This window comes from Heterocephalus glaber, unplaced genomic scaffold, assembly GCF_053883595.1.
Source record: "Heterocephalus glaber isolate CG9 unplaced genomic scaffold, H.glaber_assembly_v1.0 deba00001538, whole genome shotgun sequence".
In the NCBI taxonomy this organism is placed as follows: domain Eukaryota; kingdom Metazoa; phylum Chordata; class Mammalia; order Rodentia; family Bathyergidae; genus Heterocephalus; species Heterocephalus glaber.
Window position 1 is genome coordinate 29,230,780 of NW_028258333.1, and position 19,099 is coordinate 29,249,878.

Sequence of the window (19,099 nt, forward strand, 5' to 3'; positions counted from 1 at the left end):
TCAGCAAACGGCACTAGAACACCTGGTATCCATATATAAAAAATTAACCTCAACCCTTTTTTTCCATACATGAAAATAACTTGAAGGGATCTATGAACCTAAATAAGAAAGCCTAAAAGTATAAAACTTTAAGAAGAAATTATAAGGGAAAATATTTATGAATTCAGGGTAGGCAAGATCTAGGATACAAAAAACATGATGTATAAAAGAAAAAAATTGATAAATGAGATTCTATCAAAATTTAGAACTTTAAATGACATCATTAAAATGAAAAGTAGTCCTTAAACTGACCATATTTACAATGCATATAACCTATGACTAGAATTTATAAAGAATTCTTAAAGCTCATTAATAGACAACCCAATTAAAATGTAGACATAAGATGATAAATAGCCAGTATAGCACAAGGAATGGTGTGCAACTCTAGAATCAGAAAAATACTAATCAGTACAATAATAAGATTGAATTATACACTCATTAGGGAGATGAAGTTAAAAGTTTTAAAAGCCTTGTCATGACATTTTCTTTTTGTTGGATTCTCCCCCTTTGCGTTTAATTTGTCACACCCAATGGATTCATTCTGCTGGGTTTCTTGGGGTTGTGATCCTCATTGTCTTTTCCTAGGGTATTGTCTAAAAGTTTTTGGAGTGCTGGTTTGGTATTCATGAAGTTCCTGAGGTGCTCTTTATCATCAAAGTATCTTATTTCTCCATCAATTTTGAAAGACAGTTTTGCAGGGTACATCAGTCTGGGTTGGAGGCTGTTTTCCTTTAGAGCTTGAAATACATCACTCCAAGCTCTTCTTGCCTTGAGGGTTTGCATTGAGAAGTCTGCTGTGATTCTGATGGGCTTTCCTTTATATGTGATTTGTTTCTTTTCTCTCACTGTTTGTAGAATTTTGTTCTTCTGTTGGATTTCTGGAATCCTAACTATTATATGCCCATGTGTAGATTTTTGTTGATTAAGGCTAGCTGGAGTCCTATATGCCTCACTTACCTGTATGTCAGGTTCTTTTCCCCTCCTTGGGAAGTTTTCTGCCATCACTTCTGTGAACAGTTTTTTTATGTCATCTGCACTCTCTCCTCTTTCTTCATTGACTCCAATCAGTCTTATGTTATTCTTCTTTGCATCATCTAGCAACTGCTAGATGATTTCTTGTGTTCCTTTACAATTTTAAAGCAATTTTTCTTTTCCTCCTCACTAATTGCAATCTTATCTTCTATATGTGAAATTCTATCCTCACATTGGTTCATTCTGCTGCGCAGACTTTCAATGGAGTTTTTAATCTCTTGGAAATCTGTTTTATGGATTCCATTTGTTTCCTATGTTGGGATTCCATCATGTTCTTCAGATCCTCTATTTTTTTGTCTGTGTCCTCTCTAGATTTATTAGTCACGTCTTGCACCATGAGCAAAATCTTTGCTGTTATCTGAGTAATTATTTCTGATTTCATTTTTCCCAGATCCTCTTTTGTTGCCAGTTCAGAGAGTCCAGGTGGTTGAGTATCAGATAGTTCCATCTTGTTTCCCTTTGGGGTTGCTGTAGGTGATCTGCAAGTCTGTTTTTGAGGCTTGTTTACATGCCTTCTCATTTCCACAGGAGGGGGTGCTTCTGGCGCCAACGTGGCTCACCTTCTCTGCCCTAGGAGCTTGGGATGGCAGCAGGGGAGCTTCCTTCCAGGTTCTGGGACCAGCTCAGCTTCTCTGCCCTAGGAGCTTGGGATGGCGGTGGGGGAGCTTCCAGGGTCTGGGACCGGCTCACCACCTCTGCCCTAGGAGCCTGGGATGGCAGTGGGGGAGCTTCCTTCAGGGTGCTGGGACCAGCTGAGACTTTTGGTTTTGTTTTTTGAGACAGCGTCTTGGTATGTAGCCCAGGCTGGCCTCAAACTCATTAGTCCTCCTGCCTCAGCCTACCAAGTGCTGGGATATACAGGTGTGTGCCACCACCTTCACCTTAACTTAATTTTTAGTCACTGTAGTTTTACCTTATGTAGAATGTCATATAAATGAACTTCCACAGTCCCATTTGACCCCACTATTCCACTGCTAGGGATCTTCCCCAAAGAATTAAAAGAATCATACCACTGTGATATATGCACACATCCATGTTCATAGCAGCACAGTTTGTGATAGCTAAAACTTGGAAACAGCTCAAATGCCCATCGACTGGAAACTCGATAACGAAAATGTGGGTTTTTTTATAAAATGGAGTACTACTCAGCCATAAAAAATGAGAAATTAGAGACATTTAGAGCTAAGTGGATGACATTGAAGCAATACTCTTAAGTGAAATAAATAGGACACACATGTATAAATACCAACTAGTTTCTCTGGTGTGAGAAACTGAAAATGTAAATAAGGACTAAAATGTATAATAGGTAATGTGAAATAGGAAGAAAAGGGGCAAAGGGGAAGGAAGTGGGAGGGCTAGGGGAAAGGATAGAAGGGAATGGGATTAATATGAGAAAATGGAAAAATAGGAACAAAATCTTTGTAAATAGGGAGGAATGGAGGGGTTGAAGGGAGGGCTGGGCAAGGGTGAAAAATAAGAACCAAGAGAGATTATGTAAAGGTGCAAATTTCCAATGATGAATGTCATTATATTGTATACCTAAAATGTACCGGTGATTAGAATGAATAATCGATAACGCAAAATAGGAAGAAAAGGTCCAAAGGGGTAGGGGTAGTGGGAGGGGCAGGGGCAGGGGCAGGGGAAAGGAAAGAAGGGAAAGGAAAAATGATGAGAAATGGAAATAAAGTCTTTGTAAATAGGGAAGGGTGGAGGGGATGAAGGGAGGGCTAGGGAAAAAAAAATGAACTTCCACTATGTAGGCTTTCACATTTTACTTTTTTTCACTTAGCATTTTGTTTCAAAAATTTAATGATGTTGTATTATTTTGTTCCTTTTTATTACTGAGTAGTATTCCATACTATGGGTATATTGTTTCTCTGATGATATTTGGGTTTTCAGTTTTTGACCACTAAAACAAAGCTGTTATATATATGTCTTTGAGCATATAATTTCATTTCTCTTAGTAAACATTTCTAGGATAGATCTGAGTTGTGATTTACATTTAATTTTGGGAAAACAGTAGAATCTTTGTAAAAAGTGGTTCTACCATTTATATTCCCACCTGGTACAAAAGGGAGTTCCAGTTTTGTCACATCTTCACCAAGGCATGGTACTGTCAAAGTTTACTTTTAAAATCTTAACCAAGAAAAAAAAACCTTTAAAATGAACATTTTCGGGCCCAGGATTTAGCTCAGTGGTTCTGCTGCCTGCCTCACAAGCGCAAGGACCCGAATTCGATCCCGGTACCAAAAGAAAAATTTGACATTTTCTTAAGGGGACATATCTTAGACTTGGATACCATACGGTCTCTGTTAAGATTACTTAGCTCTGCTATTGTAGCATGAAGACAGCTGTGCATAGTATGTAAGTGAATGCTTTAGCTGTGTTTTAATAAAATTTTATTTATATGAAATGGAAAGCACTAGGCCAGAGTTTATTGCTTTCTGCTTTAGGCATTTTAATTGGTGTATATATAAGTCTATTGTAAAGTTTAGTGTGTACAGTAAGTGTCACATACATGTTGAGATTATGCAGTTAGTCTTAATATACCTATACACATCTAAGAAACCATTTTCATTCTCAAGGTAATCACCCTCCAGCATTTCATTTTTTAATCTATTTTCTCCTATCACTGTCTTCATCCCCATGCTGTAATTACAGGTTATTTCACATTTTTAGAGTTTCATATACATATAATCATACAGTATATATTTATCTAATTTCTATCAGTATAAATTTTTCAAATTCATCCATATTGTTGTATCAGTAGTTAAGTCATTTTTAATGCTGAGTGATACTCTTGTTGTATGAATATACCACTATTTGCTTACCAGTTCACCTATTGGTGGTCATTTAAGTTGTTTTCAGTGTTTTGGCTATTGCAAATAATGTGGCCGCAAATATTTGTGTACAATCCTTCACATACATGCTTTCATTTCTCTTGGTAAATACCTGGGAATATAAGAGCTGGGTAGATGTTTAATGTTTTAAATTATAGTTTTGGTTTCTCTTTTACTCTTTTTTTTTTTTTTTTTTTTAATGGTACCGGGAATTGAACTCGGCTCCTTGCGCTTGCGAGGCAGGCGACGGAACCACTGGGCTAAATCCCCAGCCCTCTTTTACTCATTTTTAAAATTGTGTTTTTGTCAGCTGTGAAGGGTGTGGGATTTTATCTTGTTTGCAAGCTAATAGGTTAGCTAGCCAGTTTCCTGAATGCTAACAGAATGCCTGAGACTCTTGAATCAGAGAGAAAGGGCTTGGTTAATTATAGCATAAGAAGCACCATCAGCAACATATTTATATCGAACCCCTCCAAGTTCCACAAGGATAACACAGTGGCTTTGGTATGTGCTGTACTCACAGTGGTTTGTGTCATAGTTGAGGTACTCTGAGCTTTAGGAGACCCAACTTTTACATTGTAATTAGCTTCAAGCAAACCTACCTATCCTTTATCTTAGAGGGAACATCTTTACTTTCCACTCTAGAAGTCAGGCTTTATCTTTTTTTTTTTGTACCAGGATTGAACTCAGGACCTTGTGCTTGTGAGACAGGTGGCAGAACCACTGAGCTAAATTCCCGCCCCAGGCTTTATCTTTTTAAAGCTATGTAAACAACCATGAAAAGATGGTCCAAAATTAAGTGCTGTCAGTACCTTTATTTACAAGATAATAAAAAACAAGGATACATGGAAAATTGTATCTTAACAGTATTCTCACTTCTGTGTTGGCTTCTGGTGAATGTACCCTGAGTATACCACTTCATTGGTGTTCTGATTAACCTACCAGTAAGGACTGGGACCTAATCCATTCATCTTTTCTCATACTGGGTTAATTTAAGGCTACTATTTTTTTCTTTTTTGTGTTTCACTAGTTTTTTTCTTTCTTGTTTTTTTTTTAAAAGGCTAATATTAACAATTTCAGCCAGCAGGATGTGGACCCCTTGCTGTGCTGACTTACCTCAGTTCTGTGATGGACTCAATCAGCTGAGCAGATCTCTAGAAAAAAAGATGGTTTTCTCCTTCAGTTTCCATATTGACTTTTTCACTTAGCCCTAAGCATTAATCTTAGTATAGGGAGATATTTTAGCCATTACACACACTGCATTGGCCCCCTGGGAGGAAGTCTGAGGCATGATTATCATTTATAATAACCCTTGCCAGTGACTTGAGGCTGACATGAACATCTTCCAGAGCCCAAGTGTTGTTATTAGAAACATCAGTCTAAGTCTGGTACCGGTTTTGTGCCCCCTTTTTAATTGAACTCCTGTTGAAAGGAACACAGGTATACATAAATAAGTCAGTTATATCTCCAGGAAGCTTCTCCTTGAGAACTTCTTATCAACACTAGCCTAGTTTTGGAGAGATTTCCACAGTCATCTGAGGGCTGCTTGATCTGTAAATATTGGATGGTCCCTTATAGTCACTTCTGAGGTGTAAGTCATTTATGTTGGGGAGGGAAGGAAGTTAGCACCTGGCATCTGCATAAGAAGTATAGTTCTAGGGCCACACAGGAGTCATAGAAATAGTTATTTATAATTCCTTGCACACTTAAAGTGTGAAGCAAGATTAACATTACCTCTAGTATGATCTCCCCCTTTCCTGGTTCAGTTAAAATGACTGCATCTACTGTAGTTGTATTTGGTAGGGACTGTCTAGGGGCAGTGTGTTTAGTCTTTCTTGTTTATCATAAGCACCTGAATGCCACCTTAGTGGTAGTTGTCTTACTTCCTGGATGCTTCTCAGCTTTGAGAATAAAATGGTGAGACAAACACTGAATGTTTTGCCTGGAAAGGATAGCAGTAGCTTGGCTATCCCCAGCTGTTTGGGGTTTTGTTGTTGTTGTTAGTTAGTTTTTGTTTTGTTTTGTTTTTGAGACAAGGTCTCGCTGTATAATTCAGGCTGGCCTCGAACTCTTGGTGATCCTCCTGCCACAGCCTCCCCAGTGATGGGATTACTGGCGTGTGTTAACACACGCAGCTTCCCTACTGTTTTTAAAGGACTTGGTAAAAAGGGGATTAGGGATCAGATTTTGGTACCATCTGGTAGAATCAGCAGTCAAATTAAAGATACTTGGAGCAGTTGGGAGAGCTGCATCAAAGCATTTTCTTTTGTTGGGAAGGCTGTAGAGATGGTTCTGGAAAACAGATCATTAATGTTCTTCGTCCATATCTCCTAGCATCTAAAATGTTCTCCCCCTAGGTACTGGGGTTGTTGCCCTCCCCCACCTCCACAAAATTATGTCCCGTTTTAGGTGTAATGTCACCTCTTTTTCAGTCATCCCCTCTTCTTTTTTTTTAGTCATCCCCTCTTCTTACTCAAGCCTCTCTCTTGGAATGGTGAAGGGCATTTTTATAAAACTTTGAGATCTGTTATGTTTCCCACTTTGGGTCATATGGGCCATTATACATGTATTTCCAAGCCTGGCATTAACCAAGTGGTCAATATTCTTATGATGTAAGATGATGTCTGTTCAACAAGAGAATCCAGGTGGCTAAATAAGAATTAAGTTTGAATCTTTTCAGCCCATTTTTGACCCTGCTATCACATGGAAGAGGTACCAACCAGATTGTCCCAGGGTTGCTGTTGAGGGAAAGAAGGAATCATGTTCAAAATTTTGCAGTTAGGTTTGTATAAGTTTCCCACCCATTTTGTCTTCACTACCCAGGAAGCAGCTGAAAAAAGAAGATTTCTTTCATGGGCTGTTGCCAGTGGTCTAGCTGTCTGTTTTGGTGACAGCTAAATTTGATAACCAAACTGCCTTACTTTTTTGGACAAGAAGGAGAGGGAAGTAGTCAGAAAACTTTGAGTCGGTGTCTGAGAAGGCCGTTTTGCAGTGGGTAGTACAGTATCAATATTAGCTTGTAGTAAAGAGCATGAAAGGTCTGTCAAAACCTTGACTACTAGTTATTAGCCCATTGTTGAGTAGCATTTATGATAAAAAGCACACCTTTCTTAGACTACAAATGGTTGAGCTAAACATACCACAGAGATTAGTTTCAAAGGCTGCAATTTTGTAGCTTGAACTAGCTAATCAGACTGGAGTAGCAACAGTATAACCTGAAAAAGTATCAGCAGAGGTGAAGCACTAATGACCCCTGGAATGAGGTCAGAGGTCTCATGTAATTAGTCTGTGAGTAAGAGGCAGCACCCTGCATGGTGCGACTTTTTCATTGTGAGACAAACATGCTAGCTTTTAGTAGGTGTTGGAAGTGTGGCATACAGTGGCACATTTGTACATCCAAAACAGTCTTTTGGTCTGTGATGTGTGTTATCGCATCTACAGTTAGGTTGGATTTAGGTATTCATGGGACAATCAGCAATGCAGTCTTGGTGGCAGCTTGATTTGTTTCATTAGGAAACAGCCCTTTATATGAACATCTAAATGAGTGACTGAGCCATTGCCAGTAACAGCTGTTTGGTTTTTTCCAGAGTTAGAGCCCTGGACATGGGTGTCTTTAAGATACCAAATCTTCTGAGTTGCCAGAACAGACCACTAGACCATCGGCAATAGCCCATGAGTCAATAAATATATAGGAAGATTAAGCATAAGAAATGTTGGCTACAGCTATACGAGGACAGCCTTGACTTCTGCCCACTGAGTAGAGCCAGTGTGTCCACTTTGTTTTTCATGATGTTGAGGCTGAATACCTGCAGCAGCCCAGTGAACACCATTCTGTTTCAGCTTAGCCTAACAGTCAGTGAATCACGGACCCCATTAATCTGGTGACTTTGCTTTGGGCAGCAGAGTAAGGGAGCCACCACTTTTTCATACAAACCTAAGAGGCTGACTGCTTTCTTACATATACCATTCCTGTTTGACAGATGACACAACAGGACATCGTCAGTGTGACTTTCACCTTTATTAGTCATGAGGTCTGAGCTGAGCATGACCTTTCTTTCATGTTCTCTACCACCCACTAACACTGATATTGTAGAACATTTTGAATATCAGGCTAGAAAACCTCAAGGCCTCCATGGGTTGAACATCAGTTTCAACAAGTGTTCAACAGCTAGCAGATTGCTTTTATGTCCAGAGGAGTGTACTTTGAAGCTGTGTTTGAGATCAGTCCAAAGCCCAAAGAATAACTTTTGGTTGGAAGCTGCCTCCCTTGCTTCTTGTCTTAGGCTAGTAGACAGAAGCTCTACTTGCAAAGCATCAGTCTCAGAGACTGGTGGATAATTTGCAGCATAGTCTGTTGGTTGGAGCCCCACTTAAGAATGCTGGTTTATGGGCAGGGGGTTTAGCTCAGTGGTGCTGCTGCCTGCCTTGCAAGCGCAAGGTCCTGAGTTCGATCTCCAGTACCAAAAAAAAAAGAATGCTGTCTTGCAGATTTGCTTAAGTAAAGGAGAAAGCAGAACACCCAGGTAAGGTACATACTGCCTTTAGTACCCAAAATGTCCCATAGGGTGCTGGCCCTAATTTTTAGTGAGAGGAGAAGTAAAGAAACAGTTTTTTCTGGACTGTTGAAAGGATTGAACATTGTAACTCTGTCTACGTAGATCCAGAAAAATCTTTACATGTTAAGTAGGTCCCAAAATTTTCTTGGGGTTTATCAGCAGCCTCTGCTGAGGAGAAAGCTGTAGATCAATGCTTCTGGCTTGTGAAATAAGACATCATCAGTATAAGAAACTTTAGAGCATAGAGACACTCTGCCCTAAATCCTGACCTTGCCACTATCAGCAAATGTCAGGAAGTCACTGTTCCGGCTCTTATCTACATGCAGCTGTTCCCATTTTGGGTGATCCCCTCTGGTTCTTATAGGATAGGGAAGTATGCACACATTTCCTACTGATGTTCAGACAACAGATCAACAACGTGTGGAATTGGCCCCATCCTTGAGGTCAGGATGGCCTCCCTGTCCTCCAAACCCATGTCTACACTCCATCAGTTGAATATTATAAGTGCCTCCTTCTCCAGGGAACAAGTTAGGATGATGAGGTTGAACATCAGAATCTTAACAGAAGCATGGAAGTTTCAGTCCTTCACGTTCCTGAGTTTTCCCCCAGTACACTTATTGAGTATGAATTGCCTTTAGTACCTTGTGCAAACCGGAGAACTTTAGCTCCACCCCTTTCTTTCTCCTTAAAGCAGCTAGAGTTGGGGAAGAGGGGAGGTTAGAGAAGGAAATGTGGAGGAAGTGATTCTGTGCAGTAAGGAACACAAACCCCACAAGTGGCTCCACCAAGTAAATGTCCATTGTTTTCAGCCCACTAGTCAACGCCAGAGTTTTCACTACTGACACCATTTTTTTCAGCTTTGGGGACTCCCTGATTTAGCTATCTCTTCTATATTGCTTTCCTGCTGGGGCTTCAAAGTCTGTACCTTTAGCTTGAGTCGGGTTAGACTTGCATAGTGGTTACTTTTTTAAAGAGTACAATTTTATCCTGAATATTTGTTGCCCTGCTGTTATGATATCCTCTCTTAAGCTTTTGTCTAGTTTTCATATAAAAGTTGGGGGTGGGGAGGTCAGCACTGAGATTTTCTCCCCTTGTAGAAATTTGAGTTTTAGTTCTTACATTTAAGTCTGAGCCATTTTGAATTAATATTTTGTTTATGGTGTGCTATAAGGGTTGAGGTTTATTTTTCCCATACAGGTACCAAATTTTGTAACATGACTTAAAAGATTATCTTTATTTTCGTTTAATTACTTTGGAACCTTTGAAAAGTGTGGGCCTGTTTCTGAACTTTCTCAGTTCTATTCTCCATATCTATGCTTTCACTAATATCATTTTAGTTGCTATAGCAACTTTTTTTTGGTACCTGGGATTGAACTCGGGTCCTTGTGCTTAAAAGTCTGAAAATCACTGTAAGCCTTTCAGTTTTGTTTTCTGCCTTTTCATGTACATTTTATCATTTTTATCAGTTTCTTCAAAAAAGATTTTTGATCTTACAAGTTTTTAATCTATGCATTATGTATTTCAGAAACAAAGAAAATTCTGCTCCTTTAGAGGAAAATACAACAGGAAAAAATGAGGCAAAAAAAAGAAAGATTGCAGAAACTTCTAATGTTATCACTGAGACATTGCCATCTGCAGAATCAGAACCTGTTGAAATTGAGGTGGAGATTGCTGAAGGTACAATTGAAGTGGAAGATGAAGGCATTGAAACATTAGAGGAAGTAGCATCTGCCAAGCAGACCATAAAGTACATTCAGAGCACAGGTTCCTCTGATGATTCTGCTCTAGCATTGTTGGCAGATATTACCAGCAAATACCGTCAAGGTGATAGAAAAGGGCAAATTAAAGAAGACGATGGCTGTGCATCTGACCCCATAAGCAAACAGGTAGAAGATATTGAAATTGTGGAACTTCAGCTGTCACATGTGAAGGACTTGTTCCATTGTGAGAAATGTAACCGTTCATTTAAATTGTTTTACCATTTTAAGGAACACATGAAATCACACTCCACTGAGAGTTTCAAGTGTGAAATATGCAATAAAAGGTATCTTCGGGAGAGTGCATGGAAACAACACCTAAATTGTTACCACCTTGAAGAAGGTGGGGTCAGTAAGAAGCAAAGAACTGGGAAAAAAATTCACATATGTCAGTATTGTGAGAAACAGTTTGATCACTTTGGACATTTTAAAGAGCATCTTCGAAAACATACAGGTAATTAGGAAGTACTTTATGTTAAAAGTAAGTCTAAATATGTAAACCTTTTCTTAAAATAGTACCACAGAAAATGATAGCCTGTGCTTTCTAATGTATAGCTAGGTATATGTTGCTTTTATTGTATTACTTTGTTGATATATTGATGTTTTGAATACAAATCAGTATTAATTTTGTTTTGTTTTGTTTGGTACCGGGAATCGAACTTGGGTCCTGCTTTCGAGGCAGGAGCGGAACCACTGAGCTAAATCTCCACCCCCTAAATCAGTATCAATTTTGAAAGTGATTGTCATTTTTATCCCTTGCCAATTTAAAAAAATAGTTTGTAAGTTAAGGATCATAAATTATGAAATCCTAATTATAGTGGGACTTTACTACTCCTGTTTGTACCTTTCTCATGTTAGTATGTTACATAGATAAGTACATTTACACACAGTCTCTTGACATGTTTAGACTGTTTAACCATCTGTTCTGGCTCACTAGCTAGGCATTATGCATCTGTCTCCCTTTACCTCTTTAAAAGGTAGAATGTAGCTGTTCCTTCTAGGAGCCATGCCGTCCCTGAAAAGGTCGGTCCCAGAAACTACTGTAGGGCCTCTGGCTCTCACAGTTGTGGGTCCCCGGTGCATATTCCTTTTCTCTCTGATTGCCCTTGCTCCCACTTGCTAAGCATTCTTTTCTAGGTTCTCCTGGACCAACCCTGGGATCTACCACCAATGATTTGAATCTCGGGTAGGCTCTAAACCCATTACAATAACAAGGATGTAGAGAGAGCAGTTACTACCGGGTGCAAAGTTTTAAGACTTTTAGACACTTGTTCCCAGATTCTTGTTACACATAGTAATTAAGGCTGTTTAGACTCTTGGTATGGTAAATTCAACATAGGTATCCTACACTATTCAGAACCTTTCTCATAGATGCTAGAGTTTATTTTATGTCACTTGCTGTATACTAGTTGAAATTGAGGAACCAGGTAGATTCAGATAATGATAGCTCTTGCCATCCAAAATCTTGCTGTCAAATTTAGCTCAGTGGTTCCGCCGCCTGCCTCCGCCTCGCAAGTGCAAGGACCCGAGTTTGATCCCTGGTACCAAAAAAAAAACAAAAAAAACCACCAAAATCTTACTGTCAGTTCTTGGGAACTAAATACCAAGGAAATGTTATATATGCTTAAAAGACTCGGTAATAATTTAAAAGACTTTAAGGTACTAGTTTGGGCAACTAATAGGCATTAAATTTCTTGCAGAATTTGTATTTCAAACATGCATAATATGTTTTATATTTGGAAACTGTATTTTTGGTCCTTAAACAATATTTTATTGGTCCCTTGGTGAATATTTTTTGTGAATAGTGGGTTAGTTTTGCAGAAGAATTGCTATATCACCAGCACAGTAAACAAAGGTCAGTGGGTAACCAGGGAACTTTTCTAGGAGTTTCTAGTACCCAACAGATGATCAGTTGGCTTTTATACCACTTCCTAGGAATGTGAAAGTAGCAGCTTTTATCTTTTATCCAAAACAGCCCTAGTGACTTTTCTTTATTTATAACAGGACAACACATCATTTTGGAAATTTAAAACATTTTTTTGAAGTCCTGTGTGCTTTTTTTTTTTTTCTTTTGGGTACCCGGGATCGAACTTGGGACCTTGCACTTGGGGGAGGCAGGCGGCGGCACCACTGAGCTAAATTGTACTTTTTATTTTGAATTGGACAATGGAATATAAGGCTACTGTACCTTACGTTGTATGTCTTTTTTTCAAAATAATGGTGAAATAAGTTATTTTGAGTAGGTGTTAAAGATAGAACTATAGGGCTGGGGATGTAGCTCAGTGGCACTGCACCTGCCTGGCAAGCTCAAGGTCCTGTGTTTGATCCCTGGTGCTGAAAAAAAACAAAGATTATAGAACTGTATGTCCACTGGAATATCAGTTTAACACATAAAACAAACTGAACTTTGTCACTTAATCAGTTTCTGTACTAGTAATTAGTGACAGGATAACTGCAGATATGTGATCAGTGCCATCGTGAATTCAGAAGAACATAAATCAGTGGTTTTAAATTTGTGTTTAAGTTAATAAAGGATGGATTATTTTTCTTTTATAATGTGAAGATAGAAAACAGTCCTAATACAATGTGAAGAAACAATCCTGTCCCTACCTGTAAAACACATAATACATCCTACTCATTTTCATATTTTGCGTATTTTTAATAGTTTTGTTTTTGTTTTTGGGTACTGGAAATCAAACTCAGGACCATACACTTGTGAGGCAGACACGGTGCCACTGAGCTAAACCCTCGCTATTTTTAATAGATTAATGGTTTGGTTTCTTACATTTTCTTCAAGTCTAATCTGTGACTCGATTTGCAAAGTTGTACATACTACCTCTGAATTTATTTTGTTTTCATGTGTTGAATAGTAATGATAATGCTGTCCGCAGAGGCTAAGGATATAAAGCAGTTTTAGAGTCCTTGCTTCAAGGAACTCAGTTGTGTTGGAGAGAGGCATGCAGGAACATTCAGTATGACGAGCTAGGTGCTAGTAGAGAGGCAAGCAGACTCTTACATGAATACCTGGGCTGCTTGTTTGTGATGGAAGAGACAAATAGCTTCCTAAAGGATTTACTCTATCACTTTTCCAGGCATGCTGAACAAAGGAAATGAAACATGCAAAGGCCCAGAGAAATGAGTTGTTTGGAGCACTGGTAGTAGTTCATATGGCTGAAGACTTGGGCCCAAGTAGAGCAGTGATGGTGAACCTTTTAGTACTTTCAATGATAACAGCCTGCTGTGTCACACATGCCTCAAGTTCACCACCCCTGAAGTAAAAGTAATAACAGGAGATGTGGCTGAAGAAATTGGAAGGAGTGACTTAGTCATCAAATGGGAATCTGCAGGTGTTTTAAGGACAAGAGAAGGGAAGTGATGAGAGACAAGGCTAAGATCTTAAAGCTCTTTTCATGTGATAAATGAGTTTAGGTTTTGTCTTGGAAGATTCTAGATCATTTTTTTTTTGGTACCAGGGATCGAACTCAGGGCCTTGCGCTTACGAGGCAGGCAGCAGAACCACTGAGCTAAATCCCTGCCCCAAAAACTATATACTCCTAGTATTTTTTTTTTTTTTTTTTTTTTTTTTGATACCAGGGATCAAACTCGGGACCTTCCACTTGCAAGGTAATTGGCAGAACCACCGTGCTAAATTCTCGGCCCTTCTAGATCATTTTAAAGGAGTTTAAATCAGGAAGAAGTCTAATCAGATTTCTATTTTAAATGACTGGCAAAATAGATTAGAGTAAGGTGAATCCTACTAGCTCCAGTGAGGAATCTGTTCAAGTAAACTAAACCAAAATAGGAATTTGGGTAAAGGCAGCAATAGTGGAAAACAGATGGAGATTTGAGTAATGTTAAGTAGACAATCCACAGGATTTGGTGATCACTGAAGACCAGGGTAATACAGAAGGTGGCTTGTAGTTTTCTCATTTGGATAACTACCTGGTTGGAGATGATTAGCTTAAAAAATATATAAAAGGATGAGGGTTCAGGTATGAAGAAAAGTACAGACCCATTGGCACCTATACCTGAGTGATACCTAGTGTGGAAAACAACCTAGAAGTGACTTTTAACTATGTTTTCAAGTATTGTATTTGCTCCCTGGTTTCCAAGAGAGGAAGTGTAGAATTAAATGTAGCTCTAACCTGGGCTCGATGACACATGCCTGTAATCCCAGCCGCTCAAAGAAGCCAATGCAGGAGAGTTACAAGTTTGAGGCCAGCCTAGGCAATTTATTTGTTTTTGCTTTTTTTTTTGGTACTGGGGATCGAGCTCAGGTCCTTGCGCTTGCACAGCTGTCACTGAAACCACTGAGCTAAATCCCCGGCCCATAGGCAATTTAATAAAATAACATCTCAAAGTAAAAAATAAAAAGGCCTGGGAGTATAGCTCGATGGTAGAGCACTTTGCCTTGCCATATGCAGGGCCCTGGCTTGAAGTGTCTGTACCACACAAAAAAAAAAAGAGCGAGAGAAAGAAAAACAACAAAAAGGTTGATCCAGAAATCATTTCAGTTCTAGCTCCAGTTCTGACATTTGCCAGCATATAACTAACTGGTCACTTTATTTATCGGCTTTCCTTAATAAAGATTATGATACCTACTTTAAGGGTTTCTGACAAATGATAAAATGGTGAAAACACTTTGAAAATTTTTTTTTTTGGTACCAGGGATCCAACTCTGGTCCTTGCACTTGCGAGACAGGCAGCGAAACCACTGAGCTAAATCCCCAGCCCAACACTTTGAAAATTGTAACTCTACACATCTAAAATAAAATTTGTTCCTACTTCTAGATTTTACTGGGCTTGTTAAACTAATTTTTTTTAAATATAGAAATAGCTCAAGCGGTATTCAATGAAAAGTCTCTTTCCTAAGTATATCTCTTCAGAAGATTCTACTGGCTGGGAGTGTGGCTCAGTGGTAGAATGCATATTTAGGGCTGCACCAGACCTTGGGTTCAATCTCTAGAACCACAATAAAAAAAGGTGCTGAGCATGGTGACATAACCTGTAATCCCAGCACTCTGTAAGCCTAAATCAGTAGGATTGTAAGTCCAAGTACATCCTGGTTAACTTAGCAAACTTAGTGACACCCTATCTCAAAATTTTAAAAAGATGGGCCAGGGATTTAGCTCAGGGGTTTTGCCGCCTGTTGCGCAAGCATGAGGACTCAAGTTCAATCCGCGGTACCAAAAAAAAAATTTTTACAAAGGCATAGGGATGTAGCTCAGTGCAAAGGCCCTGGGTTCAGTCTCCTGTACCACCACCACCAAAAAAAAAAGCAGTTACTGCTGTTGTTTTCTTATCTTTCTATGTGTATTCCTTGCATTTTTAAGTAGCCATGGACAAACATGCATGCATGGTTTTGGGAATACAACCAGGAGCGTAGAGTAGTACAGTTTTATGCCATTTAGTTTGTCTTGGAGTCTTTTTTTTTTTTCTATTGCTGCACAATATTTTAGTGGTATTGGGTATACCATAGTTAAGTACTCTTAATAAACCTGTAGATTTTGCTAGACTTTTAGTATTACAAACTGCTGTAGTAAACATCTTCGTACATCTATCTTTGTGGACATGTTCAAGTAATTTAATTTTTTAAAACAGAATTGCTAGGTCAAAGAATATGTGTATTGTAAATCCTGGCAAATACTGTCAAATTGCTCTTTAAGGAAGCTAGGCCAATTTATCCATGTAGACTACATTGATAATAAAAATAATATTTAAATTGTACACTAATAAAGCTCCAAAATCTAACCGTTTTACTTAGCAAGTTAGCACTATAACCCAACAATTTTGAGATTGAACAGAAGGTTTTTAAATACCTTGTGACAGGGTCTCACTGTATATAGCTTAATCTGGCCTTGAACTCTGTGTAGCCCAGGCTAGCCTTGAGCTTGTAAATATTCTCCTTAGCCTCCAGAGTGCTGAGAATGATAGACATTCACCATGACACCCAGCTGAAAAGGAGTTTCTTACCAGCACTAATTCCAGATAGTCTGCCTCAAATTAATTTTTTCATCGCGTGGAAATTACTACAAAAACTATGTTAGGGAAAAAATACATAGTTACTTAACTGTCATTCTGTTTAACTATGAGGGTCACATCTGGGACCTCCACCTCTGAAAACTTAATGTTCTTTACAGCACCCTGTCCCTGAATGCCCTTTTCTTCTAACTCTTCTTGTCCTCTGTCTCATTGAGTCTTCCAGCTCTTCCATATCCTTTTTTTCCTAGTTTGTTACCCTATTCCTGACTTCTCTTGTCTTTTCTGGACCTCATACTGTGTGCCTTTTCTTGTAATCTGTGCACGTTTTCTTGCTTTGACAGATCCCAACTGCTCTTTGAAGCGCTTCATCAGGAATTATTGCAGCTATTTACCCCTCCATTATTGCTGAACACTGCTAGAGATACTTATCTCAGACATTAGGTGTTTGGTGTCTAATTTCCTAATTGCTCTTCGAGATCTTCACTGTAATACATACTTGAGACTCCTGCCTATGTCCCACCTTTAGCAGGTGATGTGCCTATCATCCTACCCACAACTTAACCATAGCAGCATCTGTCTTTTTTTCTTTTATTCCAGAGGAACAGATTACCCACTTCAAGGCCAGTCCTCATCCTAAGCCTTGATGTCTCTCCAAGACCATACCCTATCTGTCATTCACACTCTTCCTTTCCTTCTCTGCAGCCTCCTTTTCTCATAGCAAATCAGTGAATAATTGAAGAACTTTCATACTGACTTGCTCTCCAGGCCACCTGTACTCTACTTTTCAAGACCTTGAAAGAATTTCCATTCAATTGATGTGCCTCTAATACCCTCTTTCCAGATGAGTCTGGCTGCTGATCCCACTTTGCCACTTACAACTGTTTATTTTTGTTTTCTTCTACTTCTTGCAAGTTCCATTTCTATTTCCACTGCTAGTTCATCTACCTTTTAACTTGGTGTTTCATGAGGTTCTAGTCCTGGCTTTGTTATAGCAATACTCCAATTTTATCCATGGCTGAATTATTTATTACACTGAAAACCCTAAATCTGAATATCAGATTTGGCTTCAGAATTGTCTGCGGGTCTGTACCAGATACCACAATGTTCTAAATACCTTGAATTCAGTAAACAAAACTGAATTGGTAATCTTTCCCAGCATACCATACCTACTCCAAACCTGCTTGGACTCCTGCGTCCTGGGTTCTTTATCCTGCTTGACATTTTAAGGCAGAGATACAGGAGTGAATTGATTTCTCCCTCCTTACTCCTCATCCACTGTGCTGTTTTATATTTCTGTGCCTCTGCCTAGAGTAAACCTCCTTTTTCCCTTTCCTTATCTAATTCCATACGAGCCAGAATTCCTCTTCTCTTTTGTGTTGCTACAGAACATTCTTTTCTGTGGGTGTTTTCTGCAACAGGACTCTAGTGTATTGAGTTGATTTTTATGTATTTCATTTCCATACCCTGGCCTTTGTTTTTGTTGTTGTTGTTTCAGGTTGGTTGGTTGGTTTTTTGAGATGGTCTCCCTATGTAGCTTAGGCTAGCCTTGAATTTACAGTGTAGCCTAGGCTCTCCTCAAACTAACAATTCTCCTGCCTCAGCCTCCTTAGTGCTTACATTACTGGTAGGCTCCACCATGCCTGGCTCCCCCTTGCCTTTGATAAGAAGTTTTTGAAACAGAGGGTATTATCCGTGCTCTGGTACATTGTAAGTGTACGAAAAACGCCTGTGAAACTCGTAATGATACATTTCCCTAGATTATTTAAGGGAAATGCAAAGATATGGAACAGAACTAACAGATCTTAAACATTCTTTAGTTTTTTGACCTTTTTGGAGGTTTTTATGTTTCGTTTTGTTTTTGAGGCAGGGTCTGGCTGTGTAGTTCAGGCTAGCCTTGAACTCACTATGTAGCCCATGCTGGCCTCAAACTCATGGTGATGCTCCTTCCTCAACTTCCCAAGTGCTGGGATTGCAGGTGTGCACCACCACACCTGGCTATGATCTAAATGTTCTTATCTTCACCATAGTTCATTTACAATTAACCAGTAAACCTTGCTGCCATCTTTAGAGAAGTCTTGGATGTGATGAGAGTAGCTGAATTATAAATTGATATTTCTCCTCCTAAAAATATTATTAAAAACACTTGCCTAGCGTGCACAGAGTTCTGCAATCTCCAGTACTGCAACAAAAGGGGGTTACTACATTAACCAAAAAGAACAAACTAAACTAAAATTTGCTTTTGCTGTGTTTCTTAATTTGTCCAATATCTTATCTTACAATAGGTGAAAAACCTTTTGAATGTCCAAATTGTCATGAACGATTTGCTAGAAATAGCACTCTCAAATGTCACCTCACTGCATGCCAAACTGGAGTGGGAGCAAAAAAAGGGAGGAAGAAGCTTTACGAATGTCAGGTATGTGTGGCTATATTCTCTCAACAAAAGAATCTGTGTTTATAGTCATTAAAAGTGAAAGGTAGGGTCCCTGACTTAGCATGGTTCAACTTAGGATATTTCACCTTTACAATGATGTGAAAGTAATAAACGTTCAGTAGAAACGATTTCAAAATTTTGAATTTTGAACTTTTGCTGACCAAGTGACATGTAGCAGATGCTGTCTTGTGAATGTGGGCAGTATCAGTGAGCCACAGCTCCCAGTCAGCCATGCTGTCTCAAGGGTAAACAACAGCTTATACTGTTTAGTATACTGTTTTGCTGTCTGGTAGGTTAGGTTTATTAGGTACAGTTTTGACCTATGATGTTTCAAACTAATTATACCAAGATACAACTCCATTTTAAGTCAAGAAACACCTACAAATCTAAAGACCAAGTAAGGAGCTGATCATTTGGAAAGAATTGATAGTAAAGCCATTATGTTAATTTTACAAGGGAGAG

At 38.9% G+C, this 19,099-nt stretch overlaps 1 protein-coding gene across 5 annotated transcripts in view; it reads left to right on the top strand.

The window, feature by feature from the left end:
• The window catches only part of Zbtb35 (zinc finger and BTB domain containing 35), a 43,393-nt gene that overhangs the window by 21,884 nt on the left and 2,410 nt on the right, over window positions 1-19,099 (top strand). For 3 of the 5 annotated variants that reach the window (XM_087189347.1, XM_087189349.1, XM_087189352.1), the window contains exons 5-6: window positions 9,993-10,678; window positions 18,489-18,619. In XM_087189347.1, the coding sequence (XP_087045473.1) occupies window positions 9,993-10,678; window positions 18,489-18,619 (817 nt within the window). The remainder of the gene's footprint in view (window positions 1-9,992; window positions 10,679-18,488; window positions 18,620-19,099) is intronic. The other 2 variants (XM_087189348.1, XM_087189351.1) reach the window with 1 other exon arrangement.